The sequence below is a fragment of the Pygocentrus nattereri genome, chromosome 1, assembly GCF_015220715.1.
Source record: "Pygocentrus nattereri isolate fPygNat1 chromosome 1, fPygNat1.pri, whole genome shotgun sequence".
In the NCBI taxonomy this organism is placed as follows: domain Eukaryota; kingdom Metazoa; phylum Chordata; class Actinopteri; order Characiformes; family Serrasalmidae; genus Pygocentrus; species Pygocentrus nattereri.
The window spans coordinates 6,974,067-6,997,622 of record NC_051211.1 but is presented as its reverse complement, the minus strand read 5'-3'; the positions used below and the strand labels follow the sequence as shown (position 1 = coordinate 6,997,622).

General features: G+C 40.4%; 1 protein-coding gene across 19 annotated transcripts in view; it reads right to left on the bottom strand.

Annotated features, from left to right (window-relative positions):
* Positions 1-1,083: 1,083 nt before the first annotated feature.
* ptk2aa (protein tyrosine kinase 2aa) overlaps positions 1,084-23,556 on the bottom strand; it is a 194,414-nt gene continuing 171,941 nt past the window's right edge. For 12 of the 19 annotated variants that reach the window (XM_037547061.1, XM_037547201.1, XM_037547093.1 and 9 more), the window contains 10 exons: positions 21,361-21,447; positions 20,110-20,244; positions 18,098-18,229; positions 12,761-12,823; positions 11,037-11,076; positions 8,967-9,070; positions 6,355-6,363; positions 4,293-4,448; positions 4,124-4,204; positions 1,084-2,349 (listed from right to left, as the gene is read on the bottom strand). In XM_037547061.1, the coding sequence (XP_037402958.1) occupies positions 2,146-2,349; positions 4,124-4,204; positions 4,293-4,448; positions 6,355-6,363; positions 8,967-9,070; positions 11,037-11,076; positions 12,761-12,823; positions 18,098-18,229; positions 20,110-20,244; positions 21,361-21,447 (1,011 nt within the window). In that variant the 3' untranslated portion in view covers positions 1,084-2,145. The remainder of the gene's footprint in view (positions 2,350-4,123; positions 4,205-4,292; positions 4,449-6,354; positions 6,364-8,966; positions 9,071-11,036; positions 11,077-12,760; positions 12,824-18,097; positions 18,230-20,109; positions 20,245-21,360; positions 21,448-23,556) is intronic. The other 7 variants (XM_037546812.1, XM_037546853.1, XM_017700582.2 and 4 more) reach the window with 3 other exon arrangements.

The window sequence follows — 23,556 nt, the reverse complement described above, 5'->3', positions numbered from 1 at the left end:
TTAAGAATGGGTAATGTGGCAAAAGTGACGCAGGATTGAGTCGTTGCACCAATGAAAAAGTGCACACGTGTGTCTTATTGGCAGAAAAAAATGGACAAGTTTTTGCTCTGCCAAAAGAAATGAGCCAAAATTCTTTGGAAACGAGTCTGGGTCCATGGACTTGTGTTATAGGTAAAGTAGGATTTTCTGTAGTTACACAATTTATAGTTTTGACCACAGCTATAAGTTTTTATATAATGTACACACAATTATATGTGAATATCTTCTGCAGAAAGGTTGGGGGAAAAATTCTCTAATACAAGCAGATTTTAATTTTAGATATATATATTGCTGTCAGAAGACACATTTTTCACATTATTTGAAAAAGCCTGTTGCACTTTACATTGTGTGTAAATTTCATGATGAATGGGGCAAAGGAACCAGCCCAAAACAACTTGGGGAAAAAAAATCTGGTTCTATTGTCTTATATTAAAAGTATGTTTTTTCCTGCTTCTTACCTTTTTGGAGATGCAAGGTTTTCTTCTGACAATAGTGTGTGTGTGTGTGTGTGTATGTGTATATGTGTATATATATATATATATATATATATATATATATATATATATATATATATATATATATATATATATATATATATATATATATATATGTATATGTATGTATGTGTGTGTATATATATATACACACACACTGTGTGTATTGGGGAATGTTTTCCTCAACATTTCTGCATATATTACAAGCAGTTCTGATAAGTTTGCTGTGAAATGTCGTGTTTTAAAGAATCAGAGTTTATTGCAGTAGCGATGGCTGTCAGGTTTACAAAAATGCTACCCGACATCTGGGACATTAGTTTTTTTTTTGTCGTTTTAAAAACTAGTGTACATTCAGGGCAGAGTGGCCCATGCAGGGTGATTCATTTTTGGGCTTACCACCTTTCCTGGTTCCTGTGGTGGTACAGGGATACCACTGTATAGAAATCAGTGTCAAGCTTCTTTATGGTGGAATTTACAGCAAAGCACTGTGAATGGCTTTAAAGTTACTATTTAAACTTAACATGACAGAAAGGAGGAGGAGTTCACCAAATACAAGAGTAACACGTTTTATTAGTTAAAGGTTCTGTACAGTCAGTTCTTCCTGAGAATAATTTATCAGTGACAACGTGGATTTATTTATAGATTGTACTGTACACAGGGGTGGGCAGGGACAAACTCATAAAGACATCAGTGTCAAGGAAAAAGAAAAAGAAAAAGATTTGTGGTAATGTGGACTGGCGTCTACATACACCGACATACTTCTGTTTGAGAACGCAATGAGTAAGAAGGCCTGGAGCTACCAGAACTGTGCTTTCACTGACTGATATGAGTAGCTTTAGGAGACACTGAATTTCTAACAGTCCCTGACGGCACATTGCTACCCACTGATGTCCCCTTAACGTAGATACACCCTTTTTAGCCTAATAATTTCATAGTTGCTGTGATTCTTTAAAAATATATGCCTTTGTATGTGGAGTATTATACTTAAAACAGCATGTCGTGTTACGCTCAGGAGAAATGCATTGTGTCTTGAGGTGCCCCCTGAGTGAATGCCAGAGGATGATGGAGAAGAACAGTGTGAGCCCTCAATGTGTATAGAATCCAGGATATTGGTAGGAGCATATCTGCTATAGTACAGTTCGCAAGAGGAAGTATGTTTGTCTCGATAACAACAATAATAATAATAATAAACCTTTGGGTTAGCGAAGATGGTTCCAGGCATTGCAATAGCTCAGTATGGGTTCCAGTTGCAGGATTTTCCAGCCCTAAAGTGGAGCCGTGGGCCTGGAGCTGAACTTCATCTCTGGGTTAAAAAAATGAATAATAATAAAAACAAGACAACCAGCACAAACAAGACCATAAAACAAACTCTACTCCAAAAGTCCACTGAATGGAGTATGTGACATCTCAATAAAAAAGGGGTTTATTTCATATTCTTGTAGTGAGTCAGGCTTTAGAGGTGCGATTCTTCATAGTGGTGAGAGTTCTAAGTGAGGCGGGGCCACTGGGGCTGTGTTATCCTGTAGGTCTATATGAGGGAAGCCTATTGTCCAGCAGTGGATGTCCCTCCTCTCCTCTCCTGCGCTGTAGCGTCCGGCGCTCTCCGGAGGAACTAGTGCGGCACGCTCATCTTCAGCCGTGCCTGGTCGATGACGTCCAGCAGGTTCTTGGCGTCCACGGCAAGCGCGTGTGCGGCGGTCAGCATCTGCTTCTTGTAGTCCTGCTGCAGGCTGGTCAGCACATACTGCTGTGCCAGCTTCATCTTGTTGATGAGTTCAGCCAGGTCCGAGTTCAACAGCTTCTGGGCCATCTCGATCTAGCAGGACAGACGTCAGGGAGAGTTTAACACAGAGTACGGATTATGGAAAACTGAACTTCTTTGTTTACGTGCAGCCTAATAATCTGTTAATATTCCGACTAATAGCTCAATCAGAATAGAATACATCCATGTAAACACCTCAGTCGGACTAGACTAGTTTGATTGAGGCCATTCGGAATACAATTTCTGTCCAAGTGAATGAAGCAGGTAATCCTGTAAATAATCCATTAAATAGAAGAATAATATCCGTGTAAACGTCTGTATCTGATTACATTCCCTATCGGAAATTTAAGTCCGTTCTGCATGTGTGTCACATCATACTGAAAGTTAATAATGATCAACATGGTGAAGCAGAAACTGATCTGCAGAGGAGACCAAGTTTATGCTCTGATCTTTAAAAGACGGCAGTGGGACGGATGTCCAGTTTATGTGTCTCAGAACACGACGTCACGACATGTAAAGGACATTTTCCTGAGTCTGACATAATTTTAAAGTAATTAAAAACACAAGCGCTGCTCACTGCTGCTCATCTCACTCTGACTGGACTCAAGTGATGCTCATCATCATGGTAATGTCTAAACTATCTGCATAATTAGGACCAGATACCTATAGTGCAGATGTAAATGGAGATTTTCCATCAGATTATTGAGCGAGTATATAAACACTTCAGTCTTAATCTATAATTGGAATTGGATTGACAATCTTGACATGATAAAGTTTGAAAGTTTCCCAGTCCACAACTAAGCTGTAAAAACAGCCCATTTTTAATCCATTGTTTTTGTGATGTCATGAAAACCAACACATTTACATATATCTATCTAATTAGCTCACAGCTGTTTAGCCCCGCCCATTCATATCACACTGTGATATACATCATGTGTATGTGTGTATGTCATAGCACATATACAATATGGATTAACTGCTCCCAATTGGAGCCTCTCACTCTCATGCATACAGCTCACAGATCTGCGGTTGCTTTTGTTAGTTTGCTGTTTGTTGATTTATCCAAAGTTCTCCTGTGAGCACCGTCTGTCTGCTGAAGATTTTGTATAAAAGCCATTTAAAATTATTATTTAAACAAAAGGGATTCAAAGAGAAGTGACATACAGCACTGCAGCTGGGCTTTAGCCAGAACTACGACAGAAGGTCATAAGGATCGAACTAACAAAATGAATAAACATCGCTGAAAAGGGAGCAGCATTAACAATTTGTCGTGTTAATTTGATTATTATTGACCTTAAGTCCATGCATGACGTGTAGGATTATGTGTTTAAATTATCATGATTTATTTTACATGATACTTTTCCAACCTCTCTATCTTAGGACAGAATTAAGAATTAGAAGGACATTAAAGGTACAATATGTAAAAAACATATTAGCGAACCCAACATATTACTGAAAATTAATCTGTGAAATGTTAGCAAATGCATGCAAAGACTTAATAAAAAAGGCTTTTTTTCTTCCTGTGCCTTTAAGAAGGACATATGTAAATGAGCTCTGTTCTGATTGGGTACCATGAACTGATGGGCCTAAACTGCTGTACGCCGAATAGACAAGATATTTGTAAATGTGAATGTTTGCGACATCACAAAAAAATAACTTATAAAGAGCCGTTTTGCAGCTTGGTTTCCATATATGAGCTGAATTAACTGGGGAGTGAAGTGTTTTATTGGACACTTCATCCTAACTCTAATGATCTCTGGGAAGAATCACCGTGTTTACTCATAAGGTACTCATAAAAAGCCAGTTCAGGAGAATGAAGCCGACTTACCTCTCTGTGTGTGCTAGCTGGTAAGACAGGTATGGTCTCGTCCACAGTGGCTAGCAGTGTTCTCAAAGCCAATCCCACCTCCTAAAAAACAAATCAGCAGTGATTAGCCCTTAAACCACAGTCACTGTCCACTGGAAGCACATTCAGACCAACGTGTGGGAACCCTCACCTTCACCATGGGCACATATTCCTCTGGGGGAGCAGGCTGGATCTTACTGGACATCTCAATGACTGCCTTCACCAGTCCAGTCACGTTCTCATACACTTTATCATTGGAGCGGTCAAGGTTGGCCGTGGGTGGCGGACTGATCTCTTGAGGTTGGATCTGGACAGTGCATAAAAGGACAATTGAAATGAGAAATGACATGTTACTGCTCTTTTCAGCTTCTCCACTAGAGGACAACATCCACTTCAGGACATGGTGATCACAATGAGTGCAGTACTTAGATCACAACACTAGATGGCAGCTCTGTAACCTTTAATATTAGAAATACTGAGGCGTTTATCACGCCATCTGCTGACCACAATTTATGAGTTAAAGCAGGAAATGAAAGAATCTACATGGGCAAGTCCCTGTTGTTACTTAAGATTGGCAAGCAAACCATTAAAATAATATGCGAGTTAAACATAATATATTGGGCATTTCTTCTGAAAGGTAAATAATACAAATGGACTGTAGTGATGAGCCAAAAAACAACAAAAACACTAATAGACAAATGGACAAACACAATTCTAAGTTAAAGGTACAATAAGTAACATTTCATATTTTTTTGCTCGTCTTAAATGTGAATGGAGAAAAAGTACAGTAGATAAAAAGCATACTGTACGCATTTCACAAATTCATTTTCATTAAAATATTAAAGAAATTGGTTTCATTTCCTGGCTGGTCAGTGTGGAGTCTGCATGTTCCCCCAGTGTCTGTGTGGGTTTCCTCCGGGTGCTCGGGTTCCCTCCCACAGTCCAAAGACATGCAGTCAGGCAAACAGGAGATACTAAATTGCCCAGAGGAGCAGACTGTCCAGAGTTTTTCCTGCCCAGTGAACGCTGGGACAGGCTCCAGCACCCCCCACGGGCCAGGAGGATCACAGGTTTAGATGACGAAGGAATGAATGAATGTCAGGTTTTTGTGAAAGTTTATTATTTATTGTACCTTTAATGTACTTTTAAGCTGAGAACTATAACTAGGATGACTAAAGTTTCACTCTAGTTCAGGCTAAATAAGGTAGCATATATATGGAGTACTGTTATTGGGGTGCCTACACACTGACGCATCAAAGGAGGATGCTGTGTTAGCTCTGCCAGACAAGAAAACAGGCCCATGTGCAGACAGAAGATACTGCGTTAGGCTCTGAAAAAGTTTAAACGCCTGCTCCATTTACTTTGAATTTAATTTCCAGTTAAAATGGCCATTCAGTAAAAGTTCTTCATTTCTCAGTGCATATTTAACAGATTACACAGAAGTGAACATAATCCATAATCCATAATCTAACCTTTATTACAGCTTCCGTTCTTTTTCGGAAGTTTTTCAGAGAAATCCTTTGCAAATTTTTCCACACCTCCAAAGTTCAGTCTTAGAAGTTGGTTGCATTTTCCGCTTCTCACAACCCAAGTAATCCAAACACATTCAGTGATGCTGAGGTCTGGACTCTGGGGTGGTCAGTCCATTGCTCTGAGGACACCAACAGCAGTTTAATTTGTCTATTTCCTTTTCTCAGTGAGGCTTCTTGACAGCTACACATCCTTTCAGATCCATAGCGCCGAGTTCCTTCTCACAGTGGAAGGATGGATGTGGATTGTTTCAGATCTGAAACAGCTTGATTTTCTCCTGCTGTTGTGCTGTTTATGTAATGGGGTCAGTTTTGATGGTCCACCGGGTCTTGCAAAGTTGTTAGGAGTCTCATTTACCAGCAACTGGATGATCTAATCCTCATAAATATCCTGAAAAATGAATAACTTGTACTTAATGGCCATTTTGACTGGAAATTAAATTAATAAAGGGTGATCTCGGACCTCTGTACAGTACTGTACCAGTGAAAAAAGGGATGAACAGGAAAAAGCAGACATCTGATTTGTGTAGTTGATTTTCAACTGTATGAACTCCGCCCCTGCGCCACACTAGACTCCGCGTCCTTGTGCTGTCTAGTGTATAGGCACCGTTACTGGAAGCACATTTACTGCAACACTAGGACTAGGACTAACATACAAATACACATAAGTGACACAGTCCTTACCCTCCAGGGCTACGTGCAACAACAGTGCGGCAAAAAGCAGGCGAGCGTGAGGGGGAGGGGGGGAGGGAGGGAGGGAGGGAGGGATGCAGGGAAACAGAACAGGAACAAAGAATTAATGATGCAAAAAAAAAAATTAAAATAAAATAAGTACATGCAAACATTCAGAATTGCAATAAACAGCAGTGTTGTGTAATTTGGTGGTGAGATGTGGCAGGAATATATTTCTTCTGACTGTGATTACAAGGCGTAGCGTACGGTGGCTGTGTAGGAGGCTCACGTCAGATGTTTAAAATGTAAAATTAAATCCAGACACATTCGATTCTGCCTGTTTAATTAAAGGAAACACAAGACATCTTTGGGCTTAGCGAGGCCTGTTAGTTCAGCTTCTCTATGCAGAACAAGCCGTTTTGCTTGGGTCGTTGAGGCCGGAAACAGGAGAGCCTTGAAACAGCTTTATCTTCAAAACAAGGGGCCTCTTGGAGGAGCTGTCACTAAAACGGCCTGGAAAGTTTAAACACATTCAAAAAAAAAAAGGCAGAAAAATAGACATCTTAATTTCACCTCCGCTCTAAAAAAAAGTTGAACTATTGCATAAGTGCTGGCTACAACAAAAACGTGCGGTTTTACAGTCCATTCTGCGCTGCGGCTTTGAGAAAGAGGTGGAAGAGGTCACAACCCCGTGGTGGAAGGGAGCTGGGACCGAAAAACCCACTTCTACCCCCTTCTTATCCTCCGACGGTCCAAGAGCAGATTTTCCCAGAGAGCGGAACCACATCCCCTTATTCTGTTTACCCAGCTCCACTTGAACTTGCGCTGCTGTTCAAAAGACTGAAATAATGCTGCTTTCTCTGAAGACTGACAGGTTTACGTGGGAGGTAAACAAAACACTGAGGATGCGAAATGACCATAATTTATTAGTTAGCTGGCAATAATAATAATAATAATAATAATAATAACAACAATCATAATAATATTATTATGCCTTTTGACCTAGTGTATGAGCATTTTTACACACAAACAAATCTGAAATAAATTTATAACAATTTTCCATTACCATTTATTATATCGCTGTTGTTGTAAGAAAACCTTTTTTTCTTCTTCAATTTTTAGTTTTTGACATGATTTGAAAAGGCCCGTTTCCCTTTACATTGTGTGTAAAACTCATGATGAATGGACTACAGAAAATGAGCCAAATTGACTTGGAAAAAATTCTGGTTCCATTGACTCACATTAAAAGTAAAGCATGTTTTTTCCTTCTCCTGTAAAGTTCTAATTTTGGAGATACGAGGTATTTTTCCGACAACAGTGATATCTGCACATTGTTATTGGATAACTTCATGTTGTGTGTTGAAAATAGTGTCAACATCATAACTCTGTGAATTCATTCTGAAAATTTTGATATACTAGATTTATAATCCAACTTTGAAGGGCGTTGCGGTGCCTCCTTGTGGGAATCTATATTTCTGATAAAAACAGAGACTGCTTGAAAGCAGCATCAGTGTTTTCAATAGCATAAAACCAATTTTGTTGCAGATTCATATATGAAATGATGGGCTAACTACTCTGCAACTTCACAAAAAGCACAGTATTTGAAACTAAGGCAGTGCCTTATAGTGTGTCCCAGTCTAAAGTGATACTATACGCTGAGGAAAAAAAATAAAGTATGGTACAGTTCAACACAGTTCAACAGTTCAGGTGATCCAATCATACAATATGATGATGTGATACAGTATGATACAATTATGTGGTGCAATACTATAAGAAACCGTGGCATGATATGATACAAAGACACGATACAATGATACTAAATGATATATAATGATATAATAATGTGCGCTGCAATACAATCTGATAAGATACACTGTATTATTATATCCTTTTCCAGAACAAAGAGTGTTCAGAATGAAGTTATAATAAAATTACCAATGCCTCTTCTGTGAAGAGGTGATTAAATCTTGAAGCAGATAATAACAAGAAATTACTATAAATGGTTACGGTTTATTTATTTATTTATTTTTTTAAACTTCCTTGTTCCTGAAAAACTTGAATATTTCCTAAAACATTTGAAACACCTTCAGACATCTAGTTCAGAAGGTTTCAATCTACAGTTAGTGGGTTATTATCGAATGAAACGACAATTATTACTAATATCTGATTTCAGTCTTTGGAACGGTAGCATTTGTCTTATGCAGAGAAAGTGTGTGTGTGTGTGTGTGTGTGTGGGAATGTGGTCTCGGACAGAAGAGGCCGCTGGGCCCTCTGCTGATGAGGCTTTAGCTGTTCTGCTGATGAGCAGCAACTCTGGCCTCTCGGCTAAGGCAAGCAAGGAAAGACACGTTGACTGTTGTTTTTCCATCTGCTCTGCACAGCCAAGTTCTTCAGTTCAAACGGTCAAGCGGTAGCGCTTCAGAATAACAAGGCAAAAAAGGGGAATAAAGGGATGTGTGATGGAAAATTTGGAAGGGAAACCAAAGCGCATGCTTCACGGCAGGGAGAAGTTATAAAGGTTCACTTCAAACACAGGCAGGCGGAGTGTTTTCTGTGCAGTAGGTTTGGCTGAGGATTGAAAGCCAGCCCCATGCTTCCTCACCAGAAGATGAAAGCAACCGTACCTTAACGCCCTCATTGTAGCTGTCCACTGGATTAATGCTGGCCAGGCTGCCCAGGTGGCTGGGGGCTCCTGGACGAGGGGGCTTCTTAGGTGGAGCTACGAGCTCTGTTGGGGGGTGGGGGGGGATATGAGCATTGTTAGCATGTGATTCTATGTTTATCATTTAAAGCAACTGTTCAGAAAAAAGAAATCAAAAAGAAAATCAAGTCTGACATCCATTTTTTTTTTTTGCAGTCGTTCAGCCAAGACATGTTCGTTGGTGTTTTATTTTTTGCAATGGAGCTACAAGGCTATAAGTTGGCACACCCTCTACAGAGAACAAGATTCTGCACATTTTAATTCACAATTGCTGGTTATTTGCTGAATTTAAAATAATGGGGGAAAAAAAAAAATATAAAACGGCCTGTGCAAAAAGTAACATCACATTTCACATTTAATTTTTTCCAATGTGTTAAATTCAGCAAATAAACACTAATTATGTATTAAAATGCTCACTTAGAACATCATCAAAACATCATCTGACCAGGGGTGTTCGAATTTCTGCCTACAAATGTAGATAACAGTATGTTACACAGTGTCAAAGACCACTTGCGCAAGTCTATTAGACATGATTAACTGCTTAACATGGTTTGAGGCAGGTGCGTGATGATTTAGGCATGCGCAGTGCTAACTGGTGGCATATAAACTTCCATTCCTTAGTTACATTGGAATTGTAGCTGCTGTGCAAAAATAAAGAAGCAAACATATTTTAGACGATGCAAATTAGATTTTTTTGTTGAAATATCGCTTCAAGGAGCATTACACAACATCAAACTAACTCTGTTTTGTTCCTAGGCAGGCAATAATGGCTTTTATCTAACAGCTGTCATATTCCATTGTTTTATAGAAGAAGAAAAGTGCTAGGTTATATATTGGGACCTATTTCAGGACTTTAAGGCATCTTTCTCTCTAGGTGGGAGTGGTGGCAGGGGGAGGTGAACGTGATATCAGTTAAGATCATTTTTCAGGTTCATTTTGATTTCAGGGTAAGTTTATATTACTCTTATTCTTTACTTTCTCTATTCCTAAACCTAACACTAACCCTAAATCTCACCTTAATCTCAACCCTAAGACTGACCCTAAATTAAACGCTGCCCACTTATCGCAATGCTAAAGCATTAGATTCAGCCAATTACTTGTGAAGTAGTCCATTACCTGAAGCAGGTGTGGCACACTGTGTCTGAAACTACACTCTGCATAAAGGTAGATCTCCAGGACCAGGGCTGGTGACCACTGATGCAAAGGTTCTATACCATTTAAAAAGTTTCCCCCCACCCAAACGGAGCACCAATTAGAAACTCTATTTTCAAGACTGCACTGCTAACACTACCTCTAACGCTGCTGATGATCAACTATGTTATATGAGGTAGACTGTCCACAGCATAGTGTATAGTGTAGTGGATAACACCTCTGCCTTCTACACTGTAGACTGGGGTTCAATCCCCAGCTGGGTAAAGACCCTACACTATACCAATAAGAGGCCTTGGCCAAGACTACCTGTGTACAATGATTGAATTGTAAGAAATTATAGAATTTTTATAGCATTTAGAACCATTGGCCAGCTGTGTTTGCACACTGTGAAGTTAGACCTCTGCATTTAACCCATCCGTGCAGTGAAGACCCACATACATGCACGCTAGTAAACACACACACTAGGGGGCAGTGAGCACACCTGCCCGGAGCAGTGGGCAGCCCTATCCACGGCGCCTGGGGAGCAATTGAGGGTTAGGTGCCTTGCTCAAGGGCACTTCAGTCACGGATTGTCAGCCAAGGGGATCGAACCAGCAACCTTCCGGTCACAGGGCTCGTTCCCTAACCTCCAGCCCATGATTGCCCCAGTCGTTCTGAATAAGAGCGTCTGCCAAATGCCGTAAATGTAAAGCATCAGCACTTGCACATAAGCAACCATCAAAATAAAGTCCTAAAGAAGGAACATTACAAATACTACAAAATAAAATACTGTAAAAAAAAAAAATCCCACAGTCAGAGAAGCGCATGCTTAGAGAAGTGAGACGTGTGCTGGGGCCCTTACCTGCTTTGCCCACAGGCTGGTATATGTGCTGGTTTCCCGTCTGGGGGGAAAAAAAAATAGAAACAAAAACAAGCCTTTAGAAACTCGCTGGCTGGCCTGGTCTTACTGCTTTTACTGCTGCCCACCACAGCCCTGTGGGCTTGTGGGTAGTGTGTGGGACCATGTATGTAATCCAGCCCTGAGGCGCTTGTACAAATGCATCAGCACATCTCCAAAACACTTCCTATCAAACATTCGCTCAGTGTCTTTTTTTTTATAGTCCATCTCTTTTTCTCCCCTCACTTGCTGGCACACTGATGCTTCCTGTCTTCTCCGATGTGTTCAGACAGTTCTGTAATTACTGGGAGAAAATGGGCCTGGTTTTGTGGGTGCTGTTGAGCTGACGCCTGTTTTTCACAGATTACCCGGTGGAGATGATGGCATGTAAAACGGCTGCTTGTGGCTGCTCTTCCCACTCGCGCTCCCCTCCCCAAGCTCCTCTCTAGGGATGGGATGAAGCTCAGAGCAAAATTGAAACCCCCCCTCTTAACCCTTAGAAGTTACAGTTGTTGCCAGCAAAAGCAAATAAAATGTCATTTTATATTAATTATTTCTAACATGTGGCACTTTGAAACAAGTGGAGAAATTCCATTGACAGGGCAGATTATATGGTTGAAGTACATACCACAATTGGGCTTGTCAGTAAAAGAGGAGATATTTTATTATAGAATAAAATAGTTACTGTTGTGTTTACAGTGTTTAGTTCTATTGTGGAAACACAAACATTTATAACTTATCGTTTATCACTTATATTTTGACATCAAAACAAACAGAAAAAGTCAAAAATACAGACTTAAACCTATTGAGACTGAATGTAAATCAGATGTAAATGTAACTCACAGTGCATGACACTAAAAAGGATTTGGGTAATTAAAGGGCCCATATCCTACAGCATACATCTTACACAGGCCCACATCATACAGCCATTATTAATTTTTCGCATGACCATTTTTCAACCTCTCTTCATCCCTCATAATTACACAGGCTGTTTTTGTTTTTTTGTAACTGTGTCTTTAAGAGAAACATATGTAAATGAGCTCTGTTCTGAATGGCTGCCCTTGATTTGGCTTTACCTCACAAAGGAATCTGGGCTGAAACTCTTCTCATAGCTTCAGCATGAATGGACAAGGCTTAACTGCTGTAGGCAGAATGGACAAGTATAGGTAAATGTGTTTTTGTGACATCACAAAAGTAGTGAAGTCAAAATGGTCTATTTTTCCAGTTTAATTTTCATGGACTTTGTAGTGAGCAGTATGGTTTTAATCCACAGTTAACAGTCCTTTCACACTACATTAAAACGTTTAATTAAAAAATAACATATGATATGGGCCCTTTAAGTAACTACGTAAAAACAGTCTGGCAAAGCAATAAGACCTTCACTTCTAAGGGTTAAAAATCAAACATGCACATCATTTTCACCAGGCACCAGCTAAAATGTCAGTAGAAGGGAAACAGCTTCTTTCTGTCAGGCCACTGGATTATAAATCCATTCTTAAAATTCTTCAGAGCTTCAGAGCTTATGGCTTCCGGCAAAAGGCTTCAACAGAGGAATGAAAACACATCTGACATTTATGTATTTACAACGCAGAATGGAGAGCAATCAGCAGTGAGTGAGTGTCCTCAGCATGGCACAGTAACTCCCTCTGGGATGAAAGAGAAATAAGCAGAGATCTGTGAGAACTCACCGGCCCCTGGAGAGCTCCGTCCTCTCGGTCAATGCTGCCCCTCGAGTTCCTGGACTCCAGCTTCTGGACACACACCACCAAGAACAAAACACATGCACAATCACATCTCCAATTCCATATATATGCACCCACTTAAACGTGCCACTTCAGCTTTTGCTCTTTAGTGCACACAATGGAGTGGCATGTAGAGACTGTGCAAAAGGCAGAAACCACTCTTCCATTTATTTGATGTCCAGTGCAAAAACAATCATCCACTTGATGTTTCTGAGGTTATTAGACAGGAGATAAGCCAAGTGCATAAAAATGGACACAATCAAAGAGAAAATAAGTGGAGAAAAAAAAAAAAAAAAAACACAGGAGGTTCCAAAACTAGAGTTCAAAAAATGATTAAAAGACAGAAATTGGGACTCCCAACAACCGTGCAAGGCCTGGTAGACACCAGAACTTAAAGCTTTCATCTTTGAGAGAGAGGAGAAAATCAAGCTGCTTCAAATCTGAAACAATTCACATCCATCCTTCCACTGTGAGAAGACAACTCGGCACTATGGGTCTGAAAGGATGTGTTGCTATAAAGAAGCTCTTACTAAGAAAAAAAGAAACACTGAAACTGAACATCCGAGATGTGGATGTTTTATAGACAGATAAGCTTAAATTGGGACCATGAGAAGCAGAAAATGCAACCAACTTCTAAGACTGAACTGAACCTACTGGCTGTTTTAATTGTGAATTAAATAAATTAGGGGTGGTCTCTGACTTTTGCACAGTACTTGAAACATAAGAAACCAATCACACACACACCTTATAAGTCACTTATACTTGTGGGTCATGGGGGCAATATATACACATATATATAAATAATCTAGATACACACAGAAATTCCGATTTTTTAACATGTTACACAGGCCTCTATTTGATCTCTACTGATGTCTCCCCAAAAACAGTCCAACGATACAATGTTACACATAAATACACAGTAGGATTATACATCTCTGACCTCACAACAGTTTGATTATGACTCCTTTAGTAATGATTCAATGCTTCATTATGAAAGACGTCACCATAAATCAAATCATTTTTTGATATAATTATTTAAAAATAATTTTAAAAAATACACTGAACACACAAATGAATATAGTAGTTCTTCTTGTTTTTTACATTTGAAAATGAGTCAAGCAAAACCAATTCATAAGAATCATATAAACTCTTCAAACTAATATTAACAAACCACACCAAACATCTACAAGAAAAAGTCCTTTAACAATCAGTAAATCCAGTCTTATATCCAAAAATCCACACCAGATTCAAGAATTTCCCAAAACCGAGACAGTACCGGTTTTCCAAAGCAGGATTTAAAAATGTGCATCCTCGGAGCCGAGTGCGTCCTGGCCACAGCGAGGAGAGAGTGAGGGGAGCGAGCTTCCATCACAGAAGGAGTGAGCTGTGGCTTTCTGCTGGAGCGCCGCTTAAATGTGCCTGGCTGCAGCGTGCGGAGGAAACACGGCCAGCGCACTCCCCCCACCACCTCATTCTCCCTCTCTCTCTCTCTCTGCACTTTCCCTCAACTCCAAGTCCACTCACTTCAGCTCTCTTTAATACACCCCACCACCCCTCCCTGCCCTGTTGGTCTGCAGATCAGGGACAGATCAGCTCTTCCCCAAATGCAGTCAACCAGCCATAAACATGTTTGGTAGAAGTTTGTTTTATGCTGAAGGTGTGAGGCTAATTTAGCCAAGTGATGGAAGCTTATACCCTGCAATTAGCTCTCATGCAAACTGCATACTTAAAGCATCATGCCTCAGTTCTCAAGACTCTGTAATAGTCCTGCTTATGTGCTTTCTGACACTGTATGACACACCGGATAAAATAAAACGGATACAAGTTTGTCTAGCTAGAAATATTAGCAGCCACAAATCCGAAAAATTTGCACTGGCTACTCATTCAAGCTGCCAAATTAGGAATTTTGAGGCCAACATTATAGAAACATGTTTATTATATACCTTGTATTTACAATTAACAATCCACCAAAAACAAGGAAATATTTACTAAAATCTACAAAAATATTTACTGAAATCTTGACATAATAAGAAAACCATCATAGTGGTGACTACGGTTATCACACCTACCAAGCTGGTCCACCCTGACATCATTTGACATTCATAAGGGCCCATAAAAAATAAAAAGAAAAAATCCTCACTTTTATGTAAAATTAAGTTGCAAAAACGTTTTTTTAAAATAAACATTTACATTTACAGCATTTAGCAGACGCAATATTTATATATCCACCTATTCAATGTACAGCTGTTTAGCCCCTCCCATTCACACTGAAGGAGCGTTTCAGCTGGAAGAGACGCTATACAAGGGCCAGCCCATCAGAACAGAGCTCAACAGCCTGTCTAAGGGTCTAAGGGATAAAGAGAGGTTGTTAAAATGAATTCTGACCTATTTTGGTACACAAACCCACAGAAACACATATGTTATAAGTGAACCTGACATACCTCAAGAGAAAAAAATAAAATGTAAGATATGGGCTCTTTAAATATTGTTTATCTACCGCACTTTATGTACCGCATATGCGGTAAGAACGAACGACGACTCAAAGAAGCACAGCAGCAGAGTTTCTAGTGGGTCTCATCCCAGTGAAAAACAGCAACAGAGCGTCAGAACCAACAGATGCCAAATCCGTCATGAGATTCTCACAATTCTCAGAATGCATAAACCACAGGGATTTCCGGAGCTTCCCAGAACCCTGGCAGCCATCATTAATGAATGCTCAGCCAGGCATTCGGCATTTTCCATCATAGAGGTAAGACTTTTAGACAACAAAAAGGCAAGTCATATGTCCTGCCTTTGTCAACTCCAACTCCAATTGCTCCAGACAGCTGTATGTGAGAAGTGGATTCGAGACAAAGCCAGGTTTTTAAAGACGTGAGCAGCTTTGAATATCCACTAAAAGCAAGCATACTATTTTCCACAAAGCAGAAGGAGTGTGTCTAATCCATTTACTGCTTCAGTAAACTGCTCTAAAATGGTTTCAGACTGTGGGGATAAAATGGAGGAGATGGAATGGTTTCCTCCACAGCTTTGACTCTCTGGGTGGTTCAGCTTTCAGCGGATGAGGTGCGCGAGATCTCAAAGATCTGCCTGATATACGTGTAGTGCTGTGCGGAAGTCAGACGCCATCAGTTTTCAGTCAAAAAAAAGCAGGAAACATATATTTGACAGAGAACCACAGAAGCCTCAAAACTATATCAACATTTTCAGTATTTAATGTGTTCACTTTCCACCATTGCTTTCAGTGTTTCAGAGAGAAATCTGTAGGGATATTTTTCCACATCTCCAAAGTTCAGTCTTAGAAGTTGCATTTTCTGTTTCGCACAAACCAAATAATCCCAAACACATTCACTGACGTTGAAGTCTGGACTCTGGGGTGGTCAGTCCATTGTTCAGCTTTTTTGTTTGATGTGTTCATCTCAGTAAGAGCTTCTTGTCAGGTCCATAGCACTGAGTGGTCTTCTCACAGTGGAAGGATGGACAGAAACTCCTGTAGATGTTTTTAGATCTGAAGCAGCTTGATTTTCTCCTCTCTCTCAAAGATGAAAGCTTGAAGTGCTGTTTATCTGACAGGGGTAGTTTTGGTGTCTACCAGGTCTTGCACAGTTGTTAGAAGTCATATTTTGTAATATGTAAAATCTTCTGAACTTTGGTTTTGGAAAACCTTGTTTCTTAAATAACTTTCCTTTAACTTTTCCCTTCTTTATGCGCATGGACTGTGTTATATCTAATCTCCTCCAAAATATCCCTAAATAAGACGAATAAACTGTACTTAACGGCTGTTTTGACTGGAAATTAAACAACCCTAGGGTGGTCTCTGACTTTTGCACAGTCAGGATTTACAGCTTTGTTTTTCAAACCGGGTCTCCTTTATTGTACAGCATGGCCCATCACCTTTTTTTCACTGAATAAAAACAACAGGCCCATCAACCACAAAACACTAAAAACACACACCTGTGCCAAAATGAGGGTTAAGGCCAGGATCAGAGATTGCTTTTGTGCCAAAGAAAGACAAAGACGCTATTGAAGTCAGGTTGGAGATGAAGGGATGAGAGGAAAAAGTGCATGCGAGTTTGTGTGTGAGAAACAGAAACTACTTTCCTTTTACTTATTAACCTTAATACTAAATTAACCTCACTACTTTACTTCTGAGTTACTCTCTAAAATCCAAATAAATCCATATAAATGTGTACGAGGAAAACCTAGTAATCCTTTCAGTACTTTATTTAGAAAAATCAGCCAATCACTGTAAACACTAATTAAAAGGCCTGTGACTACTCCTGCCTTCTAATAAGATATAGCTAGCTAGGCTTATCATGATGAGGAATGGCTGATGGGGTTGGAGAACTGAGAAGCTTGTCAGTAGATATGATCCATAATGAGCTATGAATGAATGTCAAAGAGTTTAGGTGAGGGGTCTCTCATCTTTGCCACACAGATATTCATCCATCAGTTTCATATCAGCATGAATGGATGCTTCGACAGACTGCTCATAGAGTTTTCTGCATAAATATACACACCTAGATGTCGTGTAGGGTCCCGTCAGACACGTCAACGGTACCTCCATTTTGAGGCGGTCAACGTCGCTGCTGGACAGCATTCAGTACCATTACAGAGGAGCAGTTTAAGAAAGGTACTGCATGATAGATTATACTATTTCAAGAATACTGTGCTCATAAAGCGGGATAGGATATTAGAATGCAGTGATCCACACTCATATTCGTGAGATTCGTATCGTTTGTGTGATGTTTATGTGTAGATATAGCCGTGTGGTTGGTGATGCACAGAGAACATGTTGATGTGATAGTTTTTCCTGGTGTATCAGCCAGCATCTTGTTCGGATTTTCCTGTTCCACCTTAAATGGTGCAGCTTCAGGCAGCAGAAAGTGACTGCTGCACCATTTAAGGTGGAACGGGAAAACTTTGGCCTAAGAACTCATCATCTCTCAATACAAGCAAATTTGTTCACAAGTGGATCTTGACCAATCCAGACGTATCACGTCACACAGAGAACAGACAATGCAGCATCTAGGTATGTATATCTATGGTTTACTGCACTACTCGCATGCTCAAAGTCATGCAATCACCTGCGCAGGTACTACGCATGCACACTACATACAACAAGTCACGGATAATCGATATAGAAGAAATGTATGCTTTAAACACAATGCATGTAATTACAGCAGCTCTCTTTATTAAGTCACATCACATTACTGTAAGGTGTTACAGAGTACTGTGCCACCATCAACGCTGCTGAATAAACAGATGGAACTGAGCTGACAGTACCAGAAAGCTCTCCTCGTGTTCCAGCCAGCGCTGGTCCTCCTCCATCTGCTGCTGCTGCATCATCAGCCTCTCCTCCATCAGATGGGCCGGCAGCCCCTGTCCAAGCGCCCGCATGTCCAGAGCGCCCCCGTCCTGACATACGCACACACATGCACACGTTACCTCTAGCTATCGAGCAGTAGGGCTCCAATCCTGGACTGACAGACTCCAGCACAGTTTGGTGATTTTCCTGCTCTACACCAATGAAACAATTAACCAATCAGTCGAACCACATGTATTTGAGCAGGAAAATAACCAAACAGTGCTGAACAAACAAGAAGTACTGTGCAAAAGATAGAGACCAGGCTTTTAACTTTCAGTCAAAACAGCCAAGTACAAGCTCACTCAAGTTCACTCATTCATTTTTCAGCACCAGCAAGCAGAAAACATGCAAAAGTTTTAGACATCTGAGAAAATGTTCGTTTTTAAAAACTACTTGTTTGGGTGTTTGTGTGCTCAGAAAAACATTATTATTAGAATAAATATAAACATTATAATACAATAAGTAGTACTTATACATATGTTAACCTTTTCCAAACCTCTCCTGCTGGCAGCTCAGGATTATTTGTAGCCACCATCCAAAAACCTCCAAATGAATGCTTTACGTTAAATAGAGTGGGCTTTTACCAATCCATACAAAGGCTGCGGTCATCCAGACGAAATCTGTATCCAAATCTTTCACCATATTTAGGTTTATTTCTACTACTTTAATGATTTTTGCTGTTTTTACAAGACAAAAACCACACTTAAAGCTCAAATTAATGGATTCACACAACGCGCTTATGTGCTTGAAAGACGTTTGCACAGTATTGTGTTTAACTGAAAATGACAGGAAGTCTCAACAATCATATAAAAAGTTTTTTTTCAGTATTTGGTGCGTCCACCTTCTACCTTTATTACAGCTTTTCAGGAGAATCACTTTAAATTTTTCAAATTGAGCAGGCACTATTTAGCTGGTGGATCATTCTCAGCACTGCAGTAACACTGATGTGGTGGTGGTGTGTTAGTGTGTGTTGTGCTTGTCTGAGTGGATCAGACACAGCAGTGCTGCTGGAGTTTTTAAACACCTCAGTGTCACTGCTGGACTGAGAACAGTCCACCAACTAAAAATATCTAGCCAGCGTCCTGTGGGCAGCGTCCTGTGACCACTGATGAAGGACTGGAGGATGACCAACACAAACTGTGCAGCAGCAGATGAGCTATCGTCTCTGACTTTACATCTACAAGGTGGACAGACAAGGTAGGAGTGTCTAATAGAGTGGACAGTGAGTGGACACAGTGTTTAAAAACTCCAGCAACACTGCTGTGTCTGATCCACTCATACCAGCACAACACACACTAACACATCACCACCACGTCAGTGTTACTGCAGTGCTTAGAATGACCCACCATCCAAACAGTATCTGATCTGTGAGGGTCCATGGGGGTCCTGACCACTGAAGAACAGGGTAAAAGGGGGCTAACAAAGTATCAGAGAAACAGATGGACTACAGTCTGTAACTGTAGAACTACAAAGTGCAGCTATACAGTAAGTGGAGCTGATAAAATGGACAATGAGTGTAGAAAGAAGGAGGTGGTCATAATGTTATGCCTGATCGCTGTAAATTCATTTTTGGAAATTTTTATGCATAGTTTCACCAAAAATCTGCTATGTCTTTCAGATAAATTCAGTACATTTACATTTTAACATACTACTTGTAGTCCAAAATAAATCAGCCAGTTTTTGACCCTTCTTTTCACTTTTGATAAACATATTTTTATGTATTTATGTTGGAGAGCTCAATTTGCCAGAGTTTCTAGTGGCTGTAACAGGGAGCCTCTCAGTTCGTTAAACCTGCCTGCTGGGTAGATTGTAGTATTTGTAATTGCACCACATTTGGCTGAATTGTTCATAAATGGTAGATACCGGGAAACAATCAGCACACGATATTTTGAAAAGTGCACTGAAGTGAGCACAGAAAGCTCATACTCACCTCCATGTTAGGAGACCACATGGGCACGTCCTGTCTGTGGTTCCAGGTCTCGTGCGGATCTAGAACAGATGCCTGGGCTGGGTATCCTCCACTGGGCATAGAGGGCATGCCGTGAGAGCCGGGGTAACCAGAGACCTTCAGCAGAGCAAGTTGCAGGTCAAAACATGCTCAGGTGCCAGTGAAAAGTAAGCACAAAATACAAAAATAACAGCTGGTTTTCCTATTCCCGCTCCCAGACAGAGCTTTTTTGGCTTAAAGATGCTGTTGCAGATAAAACGTGGTACCAGATCAAGTACCTCCCCCTCAATCCATCAATGGTATAAACTGCTGCTGAACTCTTGCTTGATCTTTGACCCTCCCTGAAGCCCAGGGGAGACCCCTCCAGTCTGGTCTCCTTCAGTGGAAGGAAATAAATGAACTGATTCAAAAATAACTTCACACTGGCCAGGCTTTTAACCCAGATGCCTTTTACGGTAAAAACAGAGTGAGCTCACATTGAAGTGATAAGGGCAGAATTTGGAGGGCGAGTACTATTTTAATGTTGTTTTTTTTTGGCAGACAAATTCCATCTTGAGTCAACAATTACAGCAGCCTTAAAAGAGCCTGCAGGAAATGGCTGCTGTCAGGCTGTTTTATGAGGCACTGCAGTGCTGTGAAACAACTTAACTTCGGAGTTCACTCCTCCGCTGCTGGGCTGGCAGAGCGGGCATCGGCCTCTCGACCCCAGGGCTGAGCCGGAGCACTGGACTTTTTTTATTAGGAGTCTTGAGTTATTATTGTTGTTTTGCTATGCATTCAAAATGGATTACATGAGGATTACATATTTAGCTGTGGTCGGTAAAAACCTCATATGTCCATTTTTGACGTTTTTCAGTTTTGGACATAATTTGAAAATACCTGTTGTTCTTTACATTGTATGTAAATTTCATGATGAGTGGACCAGAATAAACAGCCCAAAATGACTTCGAAAAATGTCTGGTTCCATTGACTTACATTAAAAGGAAAATAGGTGTTTTGGAGTTTGGAGATACAAGGTTTTGTTCCGAAAGCAGCGATATTTAAGTCAAATTATATTCTGTATCAATAGGACCTGGGAGGCCCCTGATTAATATAAATTAAAAAAATTGGTGGCAATATTTGCTACTTCTGGGGGTTAGTAGAGCTTGCCCACTGGCAAAAACAGAGCTTGATGATCTAGATGCGTTACTGATGAAGGGCAGGACCTGACAGTGCTGTGATGGGTTTGGTTACCTGGTAATGGTTATGCTGGCCTGCGTGCTGAGGGCTTGGGAAGTAGCCTTCACTAGATCGAGGACTGGGGTAACCGGGCCGGCTGGGCTGCAAGAAAAAAAGATTAAAAATTTTAAAAATGAACAAAAATACTTTTCAGATGAAAAATGGTCACAATGCACCAACCTGAAGCTGACAATTTAATTGGTAATACTACAATGTTGGATATTATTAAAATAAATTATAATAATAATCAATAAACTAAATGGTCTAAATACAATCCTTGCACTACGGTGCAAGCAGTTCCTCAGGTCACAGTTATGCAATCAGCGTCATTTAAAAATAAATCATACCAAAACGATCTGACTGAATTGTGGTGAAAGTGTGTTTTCATGAACACACGGAATCATTCTGTAATTCATAAGGAATTCCTGTCAGATCAGAGAATCAAAGCCCTATTGTCAATGTGTGTGAACAGCAGCTACAGCACAGAAAAACATCCTGATATGTAAAGGCATGCAATGCTGGCTGTGGCCCAGACCATTCTGAATCTAGGGGCTTCCTCTGGTCTGCTTTAGGGGGGATTAGATGGGACAATGAGAGAAGAGAAAAGGCTGTTCTGAATCATGCTGTGTCTGTTATGTAACACTGCTGAAGGTAAGCACAGCTATGCAGGCCAGAGTGTTGGCTGAAGACGGAGCAAAGCGAAACACAGCGTTCTGCTTAATGTGAGCTTTGGAGCACACACGTCACGAATGTGTCCAAAAACTAAACCGAGTTTCATAACACAGCACGATTAATCACAAACACTTGTCAGACTCTGAGATCTGTTACAGATAAATGCAAGCACCCTTAATTGTAGCCATTAATGCAGCTTCATCAGATGCACTGTGTTATCTGAGTTTGGTCTGGTCATAAACCAAACATAAATTTCCAGGCAAAACGGCCATTAAGCACAAGCTATTTGATTTCATCTGGAAAAAGCAGAACAGATACTTGAACAAAAAACAATTATAATGTAGTTTTAAAGTGTCCACTCTTTTTTCTGTCCTCTCATTTGGGCAGTCGTGGGCTGGAGGTTAGGGAACCAGCCCTGTGACCTGTTGCCAGTTCGATCCCCTTGGCTGACAGTCCATGACTGAAGTGCCCTTGAGCAAGGCACCTAACTCCCAATTGCTCCCTGGGCACCGTGGATAGGGCTGCCCACTGCTCCGGGCAGGCGTGCTCACTGCCCCCTAGTGTGTGTGTTCACTAGTGTGCATGTATGTGGGTGTTTCACTGCACGGATGGGTTAAATGCAGGTGTCTAATTTTACAGTGTGCAAAACACGGTGACAAATTAATTCTAATTCTTTGTCTTTATTACAGTTTCCATTCTTTTGAGGAGATTTGCTTGGAGTTTTTTAAAGAATTCTACAGGGATATTTTTCCACACCTCCAAAGTCTTAGATGATGGTTGCATTTTTTCATCATACCATTCAAGTAATCAGGTCGAAAGTCAGGATTTTTTTTTGTAGTGAGGTTCTTCTTGAACAGCTACACGTCCTTTCAGACCCATAGCGCTGAGTTGTCTTCTCGCAGTGGAAGGATGGATGTGGATTGTTTCAGATCTGAAGCAGCTTGATTTTCTCCTCTCTCTCAAAGACGAAAGTTTTAAGTGCTGTTTATCTAATGGGACAGTTTTGATGTCTACCAGGCCTTCCAGGTGGTTGTTAGGAGTCCCATTACAGTCCCATGTTTAGTCCCATGATTAAACTGCTTTTAATCAGTTTTTTAACTTTCTTTTTTAACCTACTGTCCTTTTACTTTTTCCATCCTTACACAAGTGGATTATCTTACATCTACTCTTCTCAGAAATATGTCATGAAAAATGAAAAACCTGTACCTAATGACCACTTGGACCGTAAACTAAATAAACGAAGGCTGTTCTCTGACTTTTGCTCAGTTTTTATGGCATTAATATAGTTTAACCTTCATTCTGGTGTGTTCAACTAACTCTAGGATGACAAATTCCACAGAACACACAAGGAATCATCATTTATCATTCAAAAGCATTATAAAAGAGGATGGAAAGGACAGGGAAAACTCGCAGCAACACTATGCCAAAGCACACACTGCTGTGTCCCTGAACTGAGCTTAGGACATTTATCAGTAAGAAGCTCAGATTTTAATCCATATCAGCACTTCTACACCATATAAGTCTACTATATCTTCAAAG